Source organism: Phoxinus phoxinus (assembly GCF_949152265.1).
Source record: "Phoxinus phoxinus genome assembly, chromosome: 15".
Classification (NCBI taxonomy): domain Eukaryota; kingdom Metazoa; phylum Chordata; class Actinopteri; order Cypriniformes; family Leuciscidae; genus Phoxinus; species Phoxinus phoxinus.
Window position 1 is genome coordinate 22,870,884 of NC_136890.1, and position 20,788 is coordinate 22,891,671.

General features: G+C 37.5%; 1 protein-coding gene across 7 annotated transcripts in view; it reads left to right on the forward strand.

Annotated features, from left to right (window-relative positions):
- The window catches only part of magixa (MAGI family member, X-linked a), a 42,892-nt gene that overhangs the window by 10,492 nt on the left and 11,612 nt on the right, over positions 1-20,788 (forward strand). For 4 of the 7 annotated variants that reach the window (XM_079637589.1, XM_079637591.1, XM_079637595.1 and 1 more), the window contains exons 4-12: positions 4,880-4,999; positions 10,553-10,726; positions 11,132-11,309; positions 11,845-11,939; positions 13,150-13,317; positions 14,695-15,187; positions 15,459-15,972; positions 16,067-16,130; positions 16,738-17,136. In XM_079637589.1, coding sequence (XP_079493715.1) covers positions 4,880-4,999; positions 10,553-10,726; positions 11,132-11,309; positions 11,845-11,939; positions 13,150-13,317; positions 14,695-15,187; positions 15,459-15,972; positions 16,067-16,130; positions 16,738-17,136 — 2,205 coding nt within the window. Of the gene's footprint in view, positions 1-4,879; positions 5,000-10,346; positions 10,434-10,552; positions 10,727-11,131; positions 11,310-11,844; positions 11,940-13,149; positions 13,318-14,694; positions 15,188-15,458; positions 15,973-16,066; positions 16,131-16,737; positions 17,137-20,788 lie in introns of those variants that run through there. The other 3 variants (XM_079637593.1, XM_079637590.1, XM_079637592.1) reach the window with 2 other exon arrangements.

The following is a 20,788-nucleotide window of genomic DNA, read 5'->3' on the forward strand; positions in this document are numbered from 1 at the left end:
TATTGACCTATTAAGATGTTGCTTACATCTACCTTCAAAAAATATTTGTTGCTATTTTATTTAAAAGTTTTCACATGTAAATCAACAATAATTAAAATTTTAACAATATTTCAAGTGTAATCTTTCTTTGTAAAAAGTATACATTTTATCATACATATTTCAAAGTTAAGGATTCATCAGTTTGAATATTGGAACAAACACTATAATAACGTCTTAGTTGATCATTCAATATACCTACTTTATTTTTGACAACATCACATACTATATATTTAACATATGACCAGAAATTGGCGAACAAAAGCTTATTTGATGTGACAGTAGTCTTTTTTACAGTAAAAACTTTATAATCTATATAAAACTAATCAATGAAATCTTGTCTAAACATTCATATTTCGTCTGTAACATATTTTAGGATAGCATATGTTAATTTGCCGTTTAATCCGTTCGTTGCTTATACGAAGACATTTTATTTGAACATATTTCAGTCGATTTTACTCATATTGCAATATAGTTTGCTAAAAGCTAAACTATATGTGTTCGTGTAAAATAACATGTTTACTAATGTAAGCGTGTGAATGAACGGCACAGACACGAGCTGTACAGCTGTAGTAAACAGCGCGCATCTGTGCCTTTCATTCATTCACACACAGACACGCGAATCAAATTTAAACAGTCTTTTTGCGGTTTACAGACACTTTTGCATATTGCGATTAGAACAAAGCATATAAGAATAAAGAACTTATCCTACCTATTCCTCAGCTGGATCCGTTGCTCCTCGAAGTGAAACAAACCAGCACTGAGCCTATTCCCAGGATTTTTATTATGATAGTATTATTCCTCACAGCGTAGCAAGACCACGTAAAGTACATGAGTCTGATTAAACTCTGTGTGTTTTATCCAGCTGATGTGGGCGTTTGCATGTATTGCCTCAGATCATTTTAATTTGAATAGCGCGCTCTCCGTGGGCGTGGTCACATTAAAACTTGATGAGCTATAATGAAACCGACTGACATCTCTCTCTTTTCATACAGATTACATAAACAGAGAATATTTGTTTTTTATATAAATTACTTCATTTAATAGAAGAGAATTCAAGCTTCATGCCTGTGTGCCTGTATGTCTGCGTGACTGAGTATTCGCTGAGTTACAGTTCATTTTCGGACGCGTTTCAAAATGGACTTCACTGACAGAGAGAAGGCATACCTCACATCATGTTTATTTTTCTTTATTTGCCAAAAAGCACAACACTTTGTTTTTATTGTGAGTATACACAAAAAATAGACACTCAACAGGAACGAATGATGTATAACACTTATATGTAAGCTCAAAATCAACGGAGTATTTTGATCCTCTTTTGCACTGATAAGAAAAAAAGCGAGCTGGTATCGCCGGCGATACCGCCGACCCCAGGGGGTTAAAGGGTTAAGCTGGGGACACACTTAACAACTGTAAGGCCGATTATGAATGTAATTTGATACTCATGACTGATCATGCCCAAACGCGCCAAGTCAGAGACAGTTGCGTTCAGTCGGAGTTCGCAGTTGGTGTTTCAAATCTGCTCCAGTCGTTGGAAACAATCTGTAAGTGTGTTCAGTTCAGTCTTAGAATGTTTCAGCTAGTCGTGTGTCCCCGGCATTAGTTCACCCAAAAATGAAAATTCTGTCATTAATTACTCCCCCCTCATGCCGTTCCAAACATCGTTCAGGCCCAGAAAGGTAGTAAAGACATCGATAAAATAGTCCATGTGACTACAGTGGTTCAACCGTAATGTTATGAAGCGACGAGTATACTTTTTGTGTGCAAAAAAACTAAAATAACGACAATTTGGTAATAAACAAGGCTCATTGGCTAGCTCCTGTGTCAGCATCACACGCATGTGTTGTGGTGAGCCTACGTTCTGACGTAGAACCCAGAACGATGCACTGTTTGTTGAATAATGCTGTTATTTTGGGGGATTTTTGCAGATAAAAAACTATTCTTGTCGCTTCATAACATTAAAGGATAACTCTCGCCAAAATTGAACCTAGGCTATTTTTGTTAATCTACCCGAGTCAAACATTCGTGTAAAAGCATAATTAGAATGGAAACTCAACTTTAAGTTTGACCGTATTTTCGTTTTCGGTCAAAATGCCTTTTTAATGGGATTGCTAGGGGCACTACAATGATAGCATCAAATCGCTATTTTTAAAACACTAAGGAAGCTCGAAACTGTGCTTGAAGTATCACCAGGGGCTCTAAATCTGATTTCAAACTGAATTCATAAGTGGTTTGGATTTAGCTTGTGAAAATTTAATTTGGGTTTCATGTGGTTGTAATTTTTTTCCTGGAAAGAAAATGCAAGTGAAATGAATGGGCAAAAAACCCCCGCTAAATTCTGATCACTGACACGACACATTTTTAACCCTGTTTTTTCTAGTATTTAATTTTCTATAAAACTATTTGTAGAGACTCCCAGCCCATTATTTAAGTTAATTTTACAATGCAATATGGATCAAACTTCATGCTTTGTAGTCACAGGCCTGGCTACACAAGAGTATGTATACAATATGTCAAATGGCTCCCTGCTCCTTCTCTCTATCCACCAAGGGTTCCTTGGCCTGAAAAAGGTTGAAGACCCCTGCAGTAAAACAACTGCATTGAAAACACAAACAAGTTCACACATATGAGAAATGAAATCTTGAAATACATCAGCCAGAAAAAACATGCATGCAATCTCATGCTTTAATGCTCTCAGAGACCGTAAACAAATCCAGTTTACAATCATGTCAAACCTGATACAGAGTCAAAGGTTCAGTCACTTTAAGGCTATGCGATGCACTTTAACCATTGCCATGGCAACTGTCATCAAATGTCACAGCAGTGCGCTCATTGTGAATGGCACTGTTCCATATTTTGCCTTGGCAACAAAACGGCAACTATTTTCAGAAATGATTGCATGCATTTATTAATGTATAGCTCATGCCGGCATCAGGCTCCCGTTCACCATCACAGCTGATGCATTAAATCCTTCCTGCATGATTCGAACTTTGCCTATTTCCTGCTCTTGAATCCCAAAGCTGCACATTTGTCTTTGTCTTCAGCCTGAGGTACCCTGCTGTGCCTTTCAGCACTCCTGTGCTTGCACATATGCATAAGAGCGTAAGCACCCAAACACAGACCCATTCACGCATGCTTGCGAATGTACACACAAGCACACGCATTTTCAGTGCACCCATTCACATAACGTTTAATCTATCGGTTCAGTTGCGTAGCCTGTCTACTCAAACTGAAAGGCTTTCCCAAATAACGTTCCCGTTTATTCAAAACGTCACATCTCTGAATTGATTGCAGGCAATTAGAACACCGTGTACTGTAAGATGCTCCTCTTTTCTGTTTCTTTTAAGATAAAATAGCACAGGTGTGTCAGTACAAAAGTATCAGGAGCAAAGCGTGTCAGGAGCAAAACGTCATGTATAGAAATCAGCATTTACTTTTCTAATACACATTCCTGGTCATATTGTGAATAATTCATCAGTATTATTCCCAAAGAAAAAAAAAGTAATCTTTTGTCAAGATGTGATAACTTGCTCAACTGTCCTTTCCAACTGACATCACAAAATCCATATTTATCCACCTGGGCCACCTGGCTCTGTTCTGATATTTTACACTTGCTTTTCACAATCCAATCAGTTTTTTGATGGATAAAAATCAATGCTTTGTTCTTGTTAAATCTCCAGTCTAAATCTGTCACATTATTAGAGAAGTAAAAAGTCCTCCGTGTCTAAATCCTTAATGTCTCATCCTACACATTCATTAGAGATTCATTTCAGAGTGAATTCATTTCACAACGTCATTGTTTCAAGAGGGGGGAAAAACACTCATGCTTTTTGCATTGGCTGTCATTAGGATTAATGCAATACAGGCACTGTGATGTCATATACGGGGTGTATAATACCCTGGGACAATGCAGTGTTTTGTTATTAATGGCTGATTTATTGTATATGGTGGCTGAAGGCTTTTAAGTCATTACAATCCTGCTTGATGTTGAATAACTGTGTGTGTTGTATCCTTGCGATAGGTGCACTACCTCATAAACCATGTACATTTTCTCTTCCTGAAGACTTTTGCTTCAGAGCTATTTGTTATGTTGGCAAGTTCGATTGATCAAAGCATGCAGGTTTCCTACTGTATCTCTTCTGAATCGCCAGAATTGCAGTGATCAGGTTAGCCTAAATTGGGATGCATTGCTTATCTACCTCAGGAAAATCCACTTGTCCCAACTTTCGTGTGAGATGGAAAGCTGAGAGGAAGTTGTATAATCTCATCACTGTGGGATTATAGAGCAAGTCTGAAGTGTTTGAAATCATAATCAGGTGTCGCCTCACACCACCGAAGTCATATGCAAATAGACACAGACACGCGCACTGTTTATTTAAATGTTTAGTATGTAAATGCTGTAACATAACTGCTTTTACCCTCATTTGACACTCACATCATACATTAAACTCCGCCTATTTTCCATATCAAGGCCAATCAACTTGCTACAAGTTCAGTAAGACAGCTGTGTCTGTTTTCTCTGAGGTTTGTGGATCAAACACATCAAAGAGACTGGCTTCCTGGTGATGTCATCAGGATGTTTTTTTTCCTTTCCTTCAAAAAACGCATTAGATTTTTAGCAAAGGGAAGATGCAAGTTTATGAAAAAATAATGAGTGATCTTTTAAAATGCCCCATTTGTCTGTAGCACTATAGGCTTCCTATTTTTACATTCTCTTTTTAAATGGGTTGTTGTCTACTTGTAACAAATTCATATGTATTTTTTGCTAAGATAAGCAAAAAGAACACGCATTGTATTTTTTGATGATTACAGTCATACGCTTTCTCTCTCTGCCCCGACCCAGGTACGACCAGGCAACCACGGGATGGAGAGATCTCAGGGGTGGATTATAACTTTGTCTCCATTGAGGAATTCTTCTCCCTGGAAGAGTCTGGAGCCCTGCTGGAAAGTGGGAAGTTCAAAGGTTATAATCAGTCTTTTATATCCACTTTATGCATCTAAACATGTTCCCATGGTCATGAAGCTGCGACCTATATATGATATACAGTATAAAAATCATATAAAAAATTATATTATATATGAAATTATAATGCATTTGTTTTTTAAAAAACAAGGAAACATTATTTTATAAAATTTATAATAATAAATTGTTAGATTTATTGAGCGCTTTTCTGGGTACTCAAAGCACTTTACATATGGAAGGAGGAATCTCCTCAACCACCACCAATGTGCAGCATCCTCCTGGATGATGCGACGGCAGCCATATTGCGCCATAACGCCCACCACACACCAGCTTTTTGGTGGAGAGGAGACACACACACACACACACGCGTGCACACACACACACACACACAGTACTATCCCACTTAACATGCACATAAATTCTAAAAATACCACTAACATTGATGAATAAACATAGGCTATTATAAAATAAGGCTACTAAATTGCAGTCCAAAAAAAAAAAGACAAAATAACAACGTAAAAATAAAGTGGTATTGTGTGGTTATGGAAACTACAGTTACTATGGTAAATACACAATAAACATATGAACACTGATCCTGATGAATAGAATGAACATCATACAGTACCTGCATGCAAATCCGACGTGCCAGTTACGTCATTTATTGGTACTTTTTGGTAATTTCATTATGACTCACTAATTGACAACGTAACTACGACATTGCATGCATGTAACTACGACATTATATATATATATATATATACCAGGATTCCCACAGTCTTGAAAAGTCTTGAAAAGTCTTGAAAAGTCTTGAAAAGTCTTGAAAAGTCTTGAAAAGTCTTGAAAAGTCTTGAAAAGTCTTGAAAAACCTGGATAACTTAATTTAAAAAGTGAGATTTATAGACCTGGAAATTAAATGCATTATATAAATAATAAATTATTAAAGTGCCATGGGCATTTGTATTATGAATACAGTCATGGTCAGAATTAGTGTCACCCCTGGTAAATATGATCAAAGAGGGCTGTGAAAATAAATCTGCATTGTTTATCTTTTGATCTTTCATTCAAAAATTAGCAAAAATCTAACCTGTTACTGAAGTAAAACAATTGTGGGAGGAAAATCACATTATGAAATAAATGGTATTCGTACCCCTAGAAATTCTTATGAGTAAAATATCTCTGAAGTATTCCCAAATATTCCCATTCATATTCATATTTATGTTTTTTGTTTTTTAGCACACCAGGGTGAGTATAGGAACATGAAATTGTCCAGCCATGACTTCTTGTTTCACAGGAGTATAATGAGGAAACATAAAGGCCATATTCCCTTATTCCATCCATCAAAAGTAAAACTAATATAGTTCTGATGCGCAGCAAAAGATCGTTGACCTTCACAAATTAGAAAGTGGCTGTAAGAAAACAGAATTCAAAATTCCCATTTCCACCATCAGGGCAATAAATAAGAAGTTTCAATCAACTAAAGATATTTCAAGTCTGCCTGGAAAAGGACGTGTATCTATATTGTCTTAATGCACGGTCTTCAAGGATCACAGCTGGAGAATTGCAGAAATTAGTGGAGTCTTAGGGTCAGAAATCCTCAAAATAAAAAATAAAAAATCCTCTGCTCTCATCCAAAAACAAACTCCAGCAAATTCAGTTGTTCAAACGGGACCGGGTTCTATGGTTACATGAAACAACAAAAAAAAGCTTTTTGGCAGCAAACCCACCAGATGGGTTTAGTGCAAACAGGGATAAAAAGTACCCCGTGTCCACGGTTAAATATACTGCTGGATCTTTAATGTTGTGGCCGGAGGTCCTGGACATCTTGTTCAGATACATAGTATCATGGATTCTAGCAAATACCAACAGATAAAAATCAAAACTTGACAGCCTCTGCTAAAAATGTTATATTAATAATGGGCTGTGGTTGGATCTTTCATTAGGACAATGATCCAAAACAAACGTCAAAATCAACTCCCAAAATGGGTCACTGAGCACAAAATGAAGCTTCTGCCATGGCCGTCCCAGTTCCCTGACCTGAACCCTATAGATAATGAGTAGGGTAACATGGAGCTGGGAATCTGGAGATATTCTGTATGGAGGAATGATCTCTGATCTCTTGTCTGGTGTTTTCCAAACTCAGGCATCATAGGAGAAAATTTAGAGCTGGTATCTTGGAAAAAGGAGGTTGCAAAAAGTATTGAATAAAAGGGTGCCATTAATTGTGACCAACATGTATTGGAGACCCCACATTTCCCCCACATTTTCAATTATTTACTTCAATAAAAGGTTAGATTTTTGTGAATGTTTTAAATAAAAGATCAAAAGCATTAACAATGCAGATTTATTTTCACAGGCTTCTTTGTTCACATTTACCAAGGATGTAAATGATTCTGACCATGACTGTATACATTTTTGTAGTTATGCCAAGCTCTAAAATAATAGTATCTTTAAAAAGAGTTGGATCCCTGATCAACATTCAGCTCTTAAAAAGTATGGAATCATAAGTTTTAGTTATTTTAATTGTAATTATAATTATATTTTTTTATTTGACATAATTACATTTTTTAAATTTACAGAAACTAAAATGTCCATAGATTATTTTAATTTTTTTAAACTAGGGCTAGGGGGCTTTTAGATCAGAACCACTGATCTAAAAAGTGATTGTATTGTTTATAAAAACAATTGGATCCTTTTATCAAACAACAAATTAAATGATCTTCAAAATCTTAAAAATTGCTTATGAGCAAATCTACACAAACTGCTCCTGCAGAAACTATTTTCACATTTGTTTAGACTAATTTGATCATGTTTTTCAGCTACCAATATGAATGTTTTACACATTCTACCTTGTTTAAAACCATTCTATTCTATACATTCAAAATTCGAAAAAAAAAAAAAATTTGATGTGGAAGGAGTTATTTACTGTTCAACTGAGTAGTTTGTGTGCGTGCAATTTGAGTTTGTGTGTGCTCGTGAACACATGGTGAGGGTCAGGGCTTCACGCCAAAGCTCCAAATGCTCAAGCCAATCAGAATTAAGAGAAGCACCCTCCAGACTGCGGAGAAAAGTGCCGTGCTGGCTCGGTTCTGTCCTCCAACGTTATCAGCAGAAAGAGCTGAAAAAGAGCCCTAATGGAGAGAGAACAAGCATGTAATGCAGACTGATGTCTGAGTCTGCTGATGTCTTTGTTAAGGGTCTCATACACAGCTGCAGATTCACACTATGACATCCTTCAAAGTTGCAGCTCTTGGATTTATGGCTATGCTGACTCGTGTTTTTGATACTGCTGTGGCACTTTACTGTACTTTCCTTTGTCTTTGGAAAGTAAGAAAGATATCGTGTCCATCTTGGTCGAGTCGGCCCCCTGTGGGGTTGGTTTTGAGGTTTTGAAACGTGCTTTTGGGAAACTCAAGGACTGATGATTGACGTAAATGTCATGGTCTAAATAACCGACCATGTCAAATATCACCAATAGAAACTTAGAGGTTTTTACTTATCCTGACAAAATCTTCTCTATATATATACACTTGTGTTCAAAAGTTTGGGGTTGGTCAGATTTTTAATGATTTTGAAAGAAGACTCACCAAGGCTTCTCACTAAGGTTGCATTTATTTGATTTAGAAAATGACAGAAAACTGAAATTTTGTGCAATATTATTATAATTTGAAGAACTTGTTTTCTATTTCAATACATTTAAAAATTGAATTTATTCCTGTGATGGCAAAGCTGAATTTTCAGGTCTCATTACTCCAGTCTTCAGTGTCACATGATCCTTCAGAAATCATTCTAATATGCTGATTCTTATCCATGTTTAAAACAATTGTGCTGCTTAATATTTTTGTGGAAACCATGATGCATTTTTTTGCCAGGATTCTTTGATTAATAGAAAGTTTAAAAGAGCAACATTTATTTGAAATTGACATCTTGTATAACATAATAATTGTCTTTACTCTAACTTTGGATCGATTTAATGCATCCTTTTAATTAATAAAAGTATTAATTTCCTTTAAATAAAAACTAACTGACCCCTCAGAAATAACACTAGAAATGTGAGATTTGGTATTATTATTTTTTTGAATATGCCTATAATTAACCACAAAAGTGTTTTAACACCTGAGCGATGATGCCCCACAGCCCATTAGTCATCTCTCTAGCTAGAAACCACACCACACTCCTACTTTTCTATCACTCTGTACAGGAGAAAAGAGGCTTTACTCTGTAATCCCTATTTCAGTTTCTCTGTCTCCAATCACCCCTCCACCTCCATTCCCTCTCTCTTTCTCTCTCTCTCTCTTTTCATTTTTTTTCTCCAGTTGTAAATAAGCTGCAGCTAGGGAGTTATGCTGCAGTTAAATATCTCTGAAAATTCCAAACATGTATTGTACAATTGCTGAGTAAACTTTCTTAGCTGAGGAGTTTGCGCCCCTAGTGCACTCAGTGTAAATTGTTTAAAAAAAATGATCCGCTCTTTGAAGTTTTTATGTTGAATGCTTTTATTTTAGAGATTTAGAGGTAGATGTTCAGAAGTGGATTAAGCTAATGTTTTTGCCATTGATCTGATTTCTAAAAGAGCTCTGGAACATCCTGTCAGTTTATTAGTTTCATAACAGCAGTGATTAAGGGTTTTAAAGAGAGCATGATCTAGGGCAGCAGCCAAAAGTGGAAAAAATGCCTCTTTTTATAAAATGTAGAACTAGAATTGTATCATTCAAATTGGTGACACAAAAAAAGTTCTACTTGTTTTTATACAATGGGGTCACATACCACAAATGGTATGGAAATGGTATTTCGATTAAAAAACTATTTTGAAACAGGAAAGTTTTAGGATTTTGAACATTTTAAAATGAGAAATGTTAAGGAGTAAAATGAATTTGTCACTATTTCTAGGTCACCAATCAAATTGATCTCACTGATCATGTGAACTCCTTGGTACGAAAGTTCAGATTTTCTTTCTTCCATTGAAGTACAAGATGATCTTTTTGGAACATTCATTCAAATCACGCAGGATAACATGGATGATCAGATTTTGTGGAGCTCTTGCCAGACTTGTGTGTTCATGCCAGCTTGACTGCATGTTATCATTTGATAATATAATATGTAATAAAGAATTTTGTATTAAATTAGAAAAAAAATTACTTGTGGTTTCTAATGTTTGTCTGAATGTCAGGTAATTTAACATTTTATAGCACCATTTTCTTGGCAAAGTTAATCAGGATAATGGAGATGGTATGGTTTGTATTTTGGCTATTTTGAAATAAATTCATGTTTTTGAAAATTGAGATATTGAAGTTCTAAAGCCTTCTGACTCGAGCTGCTTGACTATTGTGTTCTGGTCCGCAATTTCCAGAAAAGGCTCTTTGGCTGCCCCAGAAATTGACTCGAAGGACAATAGCTTTTTGGTTGAAAATGGACGGTCTTGTCAAGAACTATTTCAGTGAGCGCATGTAATGCATTGTGTCCAAAACCCATTGTTTTTGAATTTTGCTGGTTGGAACAGTTTTGGGATTGTGGGCCATATTGGGGGGGATCAATAAAACATCTCTGTCTTAACAGGGAACTATTATGGCACACCTCGGCCGGTCCACATTGGTCCCGACAGCCCCCCCATTACGTACCAGGAACATCGAAACCTCCTGAGGAATTTTCGTACCCGCAGCAAATCGCTCAGCAACTTGGAAAAGGCCGTGGAGGAAGGTGACAACAGCGAGGAAGACTCTGGTCTATCAGGTACCAAGCTGTTGTGTAAACCTTTATTTTTTAAACAAGTGTTTTTAAATGCAAGCACCTTGCACCATGGTGCCATATCTCAAAACACATGTCTTTCCTAGCCCTGTAAGATCAGCATATTTGGAATTGACTTCACATAGTCGCCATTTTGCAGTTACTTTAAACCTACAGATTTCTAAGACAAATGGATGTCAGCTCAACCAGGACATGTTTGCAATTTTTATGTTTTTGACATTAAATACTATGGAATTGTGTTCAGAATTTATGCTTTTCTCATATTGGAGCTGGCAAGAGAGGAGAGTAACATGAACAGCGTGACCTCTCGCTGGCCTGAGGTAGCCTAAGATTATACAAGACGGCCGCATCTCATGTCATGTTCACTGTACTCTACTCTCTGTTTCCCAGCGGGGTCTGCCGGAGCCAGCAGTGCCCCTCCCACCACCATTGTCTCACCTAATCAGACTTGGGACTTAGGCGGTGGGCGGGACGGAGGGGTTGCCATGGAGAACGGAGCACGTGGAGGGGCTTTGCCTGAAAACTGGGAGCTGGCGTTCAGTGACACGGGCGAACCCTATTACATCAAGTGAGTCAGCAGGGGAAAAAGGAAAAAATAAGATGGTATAGTGGTACATAGAGTGGGCAAAAATAGAGACAGAAGGTCATTTGCTTCCTCCAGTAATCAAAGATTATACTCAAAGTTGACATGATGTCTTTCTATGTCACATTGGATTTTTGACATGCGAAGGCGACATTTGAACTTTAAGATGTGCATCAATGAAAAATTTTGAATTCAGCGGATGGAGTCCAGTTATCATGTTGGAAGTGTTTTTAATGCAATTTTTATGCAAAGAAAAAGGTGACATTTGAACTTTAAGATTTGCATCAAAACATGCATAATATTTGCCTATCTCTGAAAATTAAGTGCACTGAATGTGGTTAATTTGTGTTTTTGATGCAATTTTAAGGGGAGAAAAATTTGACATTGGAACTTTAAGATGCGCATCAATGTAAAATATCCTTTATCTATGAAAATGAAGTGCGCTTAATGTTTTTTACTCTCAGTACTGCTGTTGTATTTCATTTTAAAGTTGCTGATGAAACCTTGTGGGGGGGAAAAGTCTCTCATTTCTTTCATTTTTCAGCCATAACTCAAAGACCACAAGCTGGCTGGACCCAAGGACTCAGGGCAAAGAGATTGTCAGCAAGACGGAGTGTGAGTGCATATATGTGCACGTGTGTGCGAGCTTGGCCCCTCTCCACATTTTGCTCCCAAACACACTCTCGCTCTCTCTGCAGTCTTCACACAAAGATTAATGACAAACCTTCCTGGAGCCATTTAGTCTTTCTCTCACGCCTTCATCTTATAGCTTGTTTTCCTTGCCTTTTAAACCTTATCCACAATCCCCCTCGTCCCTCCCTGCTGGCTTTCACCTCACATCTCTCTTTTTCCTTTAATGTTATCTATCACTCAAAGCATGCTCTCTTATATTTGAGAAGGTCATGTCTGCTATCCCTTCTGAGCCGAATGGTTTTCAGAAGCCATTACATCTGTTACTATGCACGTGTGTAAGAAGCCCACGTGTGCACACGTATGTGAATAGATATACAAGTGGGCTCCAGAATTCTGAGACTAAAATGAAATTCTTTAAAATTATGAAAAAATAATATGTTTAAAATCTAATTTAAGCATGGAGAAGTTTCAGGAATTTGATATTGTAGTTGTATATAGTGTGTAGTGTATATGGTATACTGTCTGCTATTGTTTAAAAATAGTATGTGGAACCATATGCATTATGCAGGTTTCTGAAAGTAGTATGCTACATTGTCACATGACCTCTTCAAATTGCATGTTTAATTTAAGTGGATGGCATTCAGTTATCATGTTGGAAGTAAATGTGGTTTAAAAAAAATATACTTTTAGCAGTCTGTTCAATTGAGTCAAGAACAAAATGAAAGAAAAAAGTGGAAAATTGTTACTAGAAAACGAATACTTTGGGTAATTGTCGCCTTGGAGACGGAAAGCCAACTCAAGCACTTTGCATTGTGGGAAAATGTACCCTTTCAAAGTGCACTGTTGTGTACCCTACATTTTAGTATGTACGTGTAGTATGATAGTTTGCTGTTTTGAAAAGTGCCACAGTTTTCTTTTTTGGGATGAGGTGTATAAATGGCTTACTAGGCTTAATAGGAGAAAGTATTAAGAAATGTAAAAAGTACTCCCCTATATACAAGTGTGTACTTGAACAATTTATTCAGAAGAGTATAAGCTGCACAGCTCACATCCCAGCAGATGGCACTGTTGTTTAGCAGTCAACTCCATCCTAAAACAATGTAGTGATGAGGCTTGAAGGCATTGTTAGACTTTTGTGGATTTCGCATACCATATGTAGACACTTACTTCTATGTTTGTGTGTGTCAATTAGTACCTGCATTCACAGACCAACCATCTGATCTGAAGGGCTATTCCATACACACTCGCCTGTCGAAAGGGCCTCGTGGGTTTGGCTTCAACATTGTGGGTGGCAGTAGACCTCGAGAGTTCCTGCAGGTGTACAGCGTCACCCCAGGAGGCCCATCTGCACTCAAAACAGGTGAGACTAGGAGTTTTAACCCTGTGTCCTTTAAAAAAACAACAACATTAAAACACAGATGCAGCTGGCACTGTATTGCAAACACTGACCATGTAAAACTGCTACTGTATGTATTATTATTTTTTATTATAGTTTTCAGTTTTTCAAGTCTGAGACCTGAACATTTTTCTGTTTTGTACTTTTATAATTGATTACAATGACTATTATTGTTCATTAAAGCTTTTTGTTATTCAAAAGAAAATGTGATCTAAAGCAGTTCTTGTTTCGCTTTTCTCAATGACACATTTAGGAATAAGTGGAAAGGCATTAGCCAAATTAAATGGAAATTATGTTTTAAAAAAAAGCTATTTAACATATATTCTAATTTCACATTGAGAAAATCTAACGCCTGGTGTAGAGATTAGGTGAAATGAGAAAGAATTGAGGATTTTCCTGCATGCCGCATTCATATTACCCTGGCAACACCAGTATTCTCTGTTGGAAACTGCTAAGTGGCTTTTGCTTTTTGCTGCTTCTGTATAAATCTGCAGCACAGGAGATGGCACTTCAATGGGTCAGCTTTTTAAATATTTATAGATGTATGATAGATATAATAATTTAATAACACAGATTTTTGCAGGGGACTCTTAAGGACGTTGTGAATCATACTTGTGATGTAATGGTTCTGCTGATTATAATGTCCTCTTTTTACATATAAAAAAAGACAAAAAGTCCCATAGATCTGGATTTAAGTCAGATCATTTATAGACCAGGGGACTCGAGAAAAGGACCAGATGGATAAAAGATAGATTTTACCACAGGAGCATGAGCGGTTTGCTTTTCCTCTCTCTCCCCCATCCTAATCTATCCCTCCAATCCTCACTTTTATTTTTGGCAGGAAATCCCTTGAAACTCATGCTTTTTCTATCTCTCTGTGGATTAGATTATTATGCCTGTATATATGTGTGTGTATTTGGAGGGTCATGGTTTGAATCTGCTGATCTTCTCTTAATCCAGATGGGCCTGTAGGTTTTAATCTGCCTTCTATTACACACACCACTGTCCCCTCACGTGTTCTGACAAACCCAGCAACACCCACACACACTCACTTATGCTTGAAGGGGTCACGTGATACCCCTTTTTATATACCTTTTATTTGTTTGACCTTGTTAAAATGGCGTTCATCCTCCCCTTTCTAACATTAGTTTCAATGAATTCTCTTCTACTGGCAGAATTTTACTGTACACTGAACTCTTTAAACTCACAAGATTAAGGACATTTTGATTCCTCATTATATGACCCCTTTAGTACTTGTGTACTCACAAAACGAGAATCTGATTGCTTTTGATTTCCCTTCTGTACAAATACAAATGACAGAAATGTCTCTCTCTCCCTCAGCGGACATCCTGGTGTACATTAATGACTTGTGTGTGCTGGGTCTGTCCCATAAAGAAGTGGTAGAAATGCTGAAATCCGTCCCCATGGGTCACAGTGTGGATGTGGTTCTTCGTCGAGGTTACCCCATGCTCTACAACCCTGATGGCTGCCCCAAAACCAGCCTCGTCTCCCCTTCCGACCCAACCAGTGCCAAACCTGCAGCCCCCAGTTCTGCTCAATCGCAGGGTCAACATCCTGATGGACACCAGCCTGGCTTGGTGAACCTCAATCGCTCTATGTCGCACCACAACAACTTCTACCCCCGCATGCAGAAAGAGTCCTTGGATGCTAACGGGAACACAGCACCCCAGCCTTCCTACTCAATGGTCAATGGAAATGGAGTGGGAGGGACTTTAGGGCTGGGGGCGGTGCCTTTAACAAATGCCCCTCCCCCATCAGAGCGAATGAGCTCTAGTCACAGCGATACGGAGGTCAGCTCTGTTGTCACACGCAGGTAACCAAAATGGTGTATCGAACCGGGTTTATTATTATTAATAATATATAAACATGTTGTTTATTTCATTTATTTATTTAAGTTTATTTATATGGGGACAGTACAAAAAAACATGATTCCAGTCGAAAACTGGAAAATATGTATTGCACATCAAGAGTATAGCGTAATATAATTTGCGTCTCGGGTCCCTAGAAAAGCTTTAAACATTTCCTTATTATTATTGATGCTGTTCTGTTTACACACACATTTCTTTCCTCCACTGTCTACCCAGAGCTTCCCTTGTCCGAAGCTACAACAACAACACTCTTCCAGCTCCTTCTCACACCCATCATAGTTCCAAGTCTTCCGAGAGCGATCTCTCCTCTGCTACGCTCCCCCTGCCCCAGCCCGAGGTGGGTCCTACCGTCCCGCCACCAGGAGCGCCTAGCACCCAGCGGCCTCCCATGCCCCAAACATCTCTTGCCGTCGCGCCCCCAACCGAGCACCCACCCTGTGGTTTCAACGGGTGTCCAGCCAACAATCCCCCGCGACCTCTTCCGGGTGGCCTAGGGTCCCCCGGTGCCCCGGGTGGGGTAGGCTGCGGGGGAGGGGGTGAGCTGGTACCTGTGGCCTTGGGCAGGAGCGAGGGAGGGGGTATGGGTTTCAGTGTGACGGCTGGGGGGCAAGGAGGGCAGCTGGCGGTGGTGAAGAGAGTCTGGGACAGACGACAGTGCCCCTCCTTACAGGCAGGGGATGCTATTATTAAAATCAATGGCGCTGATGTGCAGAGCCTCAGCTTCGCACAGGTAAATTCAATAACTCTAAAGGTCTTTTTCTGAAACTCTTCCCTCATCAACCTTCTAAATTTGAATCCTTTCATTTGATCTTTTTCATGAACAGGTGCAGCGGGTGCTGCAAGAACATACCAAACAGGGTGAGGTGGTCTTACTGGTTTACAGAGGAAGTGAGTGTCACCCACACTGTTTGCAGATAAATAGTTTATAATAAACACTACAAAATAAATAAAATAAAAAAAGAAGAAGAAAAAGTTGCCCATTTTGATTTCATGATCACTTTAAAATTTGGCAAAATAAATTAAAAATAAAACGCAAAAAAAAGAAAGAGTGAATTTAAGCATCACAACATTCTAATAATGTTCAGTATGAAAAAATAATATTCATTTTGAGATTTAAGATTATGTAAAAGTTACATTTAATATTTGTTATTGTTAATTATTATTGTTTTTAAAGATTCAATTTAAGTGAGCGTTTTATGACGGCAATGGTAATATAAATGTAAAAAAAGAAATGAACGTGTACAATTAAACATCTAACATCGGCCAATACCATTAAATAGATAAAGTTTAATATTGTCACATAACTATATATTATAATATAATAAAATGCACACATCTGACCCCATATTAGTTCTATATATTTATCATGAATTATTATTATATTTTATATTATATATTAATATTATATTAATTCTATATAAATAAACAGCATAGCAGGAAAAATCTATCAGTACCTCCTGCTCCTATTACTCATCATTATCCTGTTCTCTCTCAGGTCCTCTTTGCTCCCCAGGCTCCCCAAATGCCTATAAAAGACCTCCTCCCTCCCTGGGCACCCCAGATCTGACCTCACCCTCCTCCGATGGTGCCGTGCCCAGCCAGAGCACCCTCTCTCCCTCCTCGCCCTGCAGTGACCTCCCCAACCTGGTCCAGAGCACCAGCTTCCTGGACTCTGTGCCCGTGACCCTGACCCTAGAGCCCCGGGACTGGTTAGGGGTTGAGGACGGACCCGCTCAGTGGAGCCGTACTGCTGCCTCTAACCTCGGCGCGGTGTCCAAAAGCCATGTAGACGTGAGGGGAGTGGTCTCTTCCAGAGCGATGGAGGTGGAGTTGAGACGGAGACCAGGAGAGGGATTCGGGTTTGTCATCGCATCACAGGACGTCGTGAATGGAAGTAAGTACAGACTGAGTGGAGCATGATCTGCATTTATGTTTTCTGGCCAGTGGATGTGACCTTGCGTTGTTAGTTTTATATCTGGTTATTCTGGTCCCTGGAAGCAAAAAATGAACATTTTATACATTAATACAACATTATTTAATCAAAATCAGGACTTTGGAAATATACAGTCCGTCTGCATAATGCAATTATCACAGAGGGAGAGACTCTGCCTGGTTTGCTGTTTGAAGACCAGGTGAATCGTGAAAATAAAAATATTGTAGAGAAAAAGGGCATTTTACCCCCCTAAGCATGTTGGTCGTCTGAGTCATGTCATTATGCAATAAGCATGTGCACAGAAAATCTCTAATTAGCAGACTAATTATGATTTCTTTCACTTGATTTGAGGCTTAGCTAATATGTGCTCTCTTATTTTTAAGGAGACGTTTCTACTTGTATTTTTTATCAGTTATTAAATTCACTTGAAGGATTTGTGTGTGTGTTACGAATGAGTGTGTTAATGTAAGATAAGTTAAAGTCTGAGTGAGGTCATGGTTTGTGTCCAGCACTGCTTGTTAGTTGTGAAACAACAAATGGAACAGTTTCCTTAGTGAGCAGTTTTTCCTGTTTTCATTCTCTCGCTCTCTTTTTTTTCTTGTGCATTGTCCTTTTTATGTTCAGCTGTTTAGTAGTTCAGTACTTGTTCATTGTCATTTGGGGTTTATTGTTTAGTAGATAAACATCTTCTGTTTTTTAAAATAGATTTCCAACAAAGAACCGTTGTGATCTGTCTGTTTTACATGTTTTCTTTATCGTTTTGTTTACAGTTACATGTACAGTTACAATACCTAAAGACAGTACTTCATAGAACTAAAGGTTTCTAATAACTAGACATTGCATCAATGCACTTCAATGCATTGATTAATTAATTTAATAATTGTTGATATTTACCTAATACTTTAATGAATTATTACATTACATGATCCAAAATAACATGTAACATTCAGATTTCCAAGGTATTTATGTTGTGTAAACATTTTTGCCTTCGGCCCAATGTTATATGTATTTTTTATTTATTTTTTAAATGAACCAAAGTAATAGAATCAAATCAGCCATATTTATATTTCTATGATTCATAATTTCTTAAATATTTGAAAATTAATCAAGTATGTATACCTGAAAATATAAATGGCAGATTATTTGTAGTAAAGTTATTAAAAAAATTGAGGTCAGAAAGATTTTTTAAATGTTTTTGAAATAAGTCTCTTATGCTCACCAAGGCTGCATTTATTTGCTTTAAAAAATACAGTAAAAAACAGTAATATTGTAAATTATATTGTAAATGTATTAATTTCTGTTTTAATATATTTTAAAATGTAATTTATTCCTGTGATGGCAAAGCTGAAATTTCAGCATCATTACTCCAGTCTTCTTGATTTTTTTTCAGGTTAATTTGATTAATAGAAAGTTTCAAAGCACATCATTTATTTGAAATAGAAATCTTGGTCACACTTTAGCTTAGGGTCCAATTCTCACTACTGACTAACTATTTACTACGACTTTTGCCTCAATAAACTCCTAATTACTGCCTACTAATAATTACTAACTACCTGTTAGTAAGGTAGTTGTTAAGGGAATAAGGGATGTAGAATTTGGTCATGCAGAATAAGTCATTAATATGTGCTTTATAAGTACTAATAAACAACCAATATCCTAGTAATATGCATGCTAATAAGTAGCTAGTTAATAGTGAGAATTGGACACTAAACTAAAGTGTGACCTTTTATTACCTTAAAAATGTGTGTAATTTTGTAATATGTCCTTGCTGAATAAAAGCATTATTTATTTATTTTAAACTTACTGACCCCAAACTTTTGAAAACGTGTGTGTGTGTTGTTATAAATTCCAATATATAGTTGTAAATATCACACTCTCTCAGTCTCAGGCTGATAGTTTTGCGATGAATCAGTGTGGTATTAAATCACTTTTATTTTCCACGTATTCCCTATCATGCTTTCACTCAACATCCCTCCCTTCAGTGATCTCTCTGTCTCTCTCTCTCTCTCTCTCTCTCTCTCTCTCTCTCTCTCTCTCTCTCTCTCTCTGCACTCTTTCACCCTCTCCCCCTCTCTCTTTTCCTCAGTTCAGTTTTGTCTGTGCACGCGTCCTCAGTGTCTCTGTTCTGAGGGGAAAAACACCTGAACAGTCCTTGTTTTCTCCATTTCTTCATTGTTTTGTAATATTATATGTAGATTAAAGACTCCGTGTCAGGAATTCTCTGGATTTGAAGCTGGATTTAGAAACTCTATCAGGACAAAATGCTGGAAAGGCTTCAGTCTGCCCTGAAAACGATGAAGGACGTGAAACGTAAATACTCTCTTACCTCTCATGTACTCTTATAATATCTGTATTTAGGTTAATTATTGACCCTGGTACTGTTTACTTTACTAATAATTAAGTACTGTATTTGCAGCTGAATCAAGTTTAGTGATGTTTTAACGTGATTCAAAACATTGTTCGTGGGAACAATCTGCTTTCGTGAGAGAGAACAGGATGCATGTTTTGCATGTTGCATTGTATCCGTAGCCTTTGTAGTCCGGGACAGTTCTTCTAAAGTGCATCTTTTTTGATTGCATCTCTGTACTTTTCATACTTCAGAGCGTCCTGGCTCTGCGGTTCACCTGGGGTCTCACATGCCTGAAATATTTCCAGTGGTAGTGCCAATGAAAGGCTCAATTCTTCAGTGATGTGTTGGACCAGTGAACACAGACTCATCCACACTGTAGAGGCGTTCAAATATCTGCTTACAGACTTCAATAGAGATAAGGAGAAAAAACTACTTTGACGCATACTGAAAAAATATCATTTACATTTACAAAAAAGTATAGTAATAAGTAGAAGAAAGTTTGGGTACTACTGTTTGTTTTTTTTTTTGTACATGGTATCATATTTTTTTATGAGCATAGTTTTCTTTCCATTACAAAAACTTGTACCCAAAAACCCTTGTACCATGGTGCAAGGATGGTAATACTACAGTATTTTGAAATGTATCAAGGTACTAATTCATGTACCATTTACATGATATGTATAAGAATACCCTGGTACTGCCATGGTACTAGTAAAAAAATACACCCATGGTACTACCAGTTACATGTTCAAAATACTATGGTAGTACTATGGTAAGGTACCATGTTTATCTGACCATGTACCATATTTAGTTTTTTTTTTTTACCGTCTACCTTGGTATTATTTGAAATCTATTGGAGCATCATGCAACTACCATAACACATATTTATCTCTATATTTATTTATATTTTCTGTCAGTTACATTATTACTGTTAAGCTGAACACCCTGAAAATCTTATCGTGTGTGTGTGAGATCATCAGCGTGAGGTCATTTGTAGGGAATGTGTGTGAGATGGAGAGAGTGAGCGAAGAACACTGCGAGTAGATTGTCTGTATCTTATCTGTATCCTCTCCATGCTGTCATATCCTTAAGGCACCGTCTTATGCCCGTTTCCTTTTTTCAGAGGAGTGAGTTGTTCTGGGGTCAGCTGATGCTGTTTCGTGAAGCTTAGCAATGTTAACAGACATCGCAGGTTCTGGATCATTGGTTGAGCATATTTTCTCCATGTCATGTGAGGTTTGGCATTGTTCATTTTAGTGCATA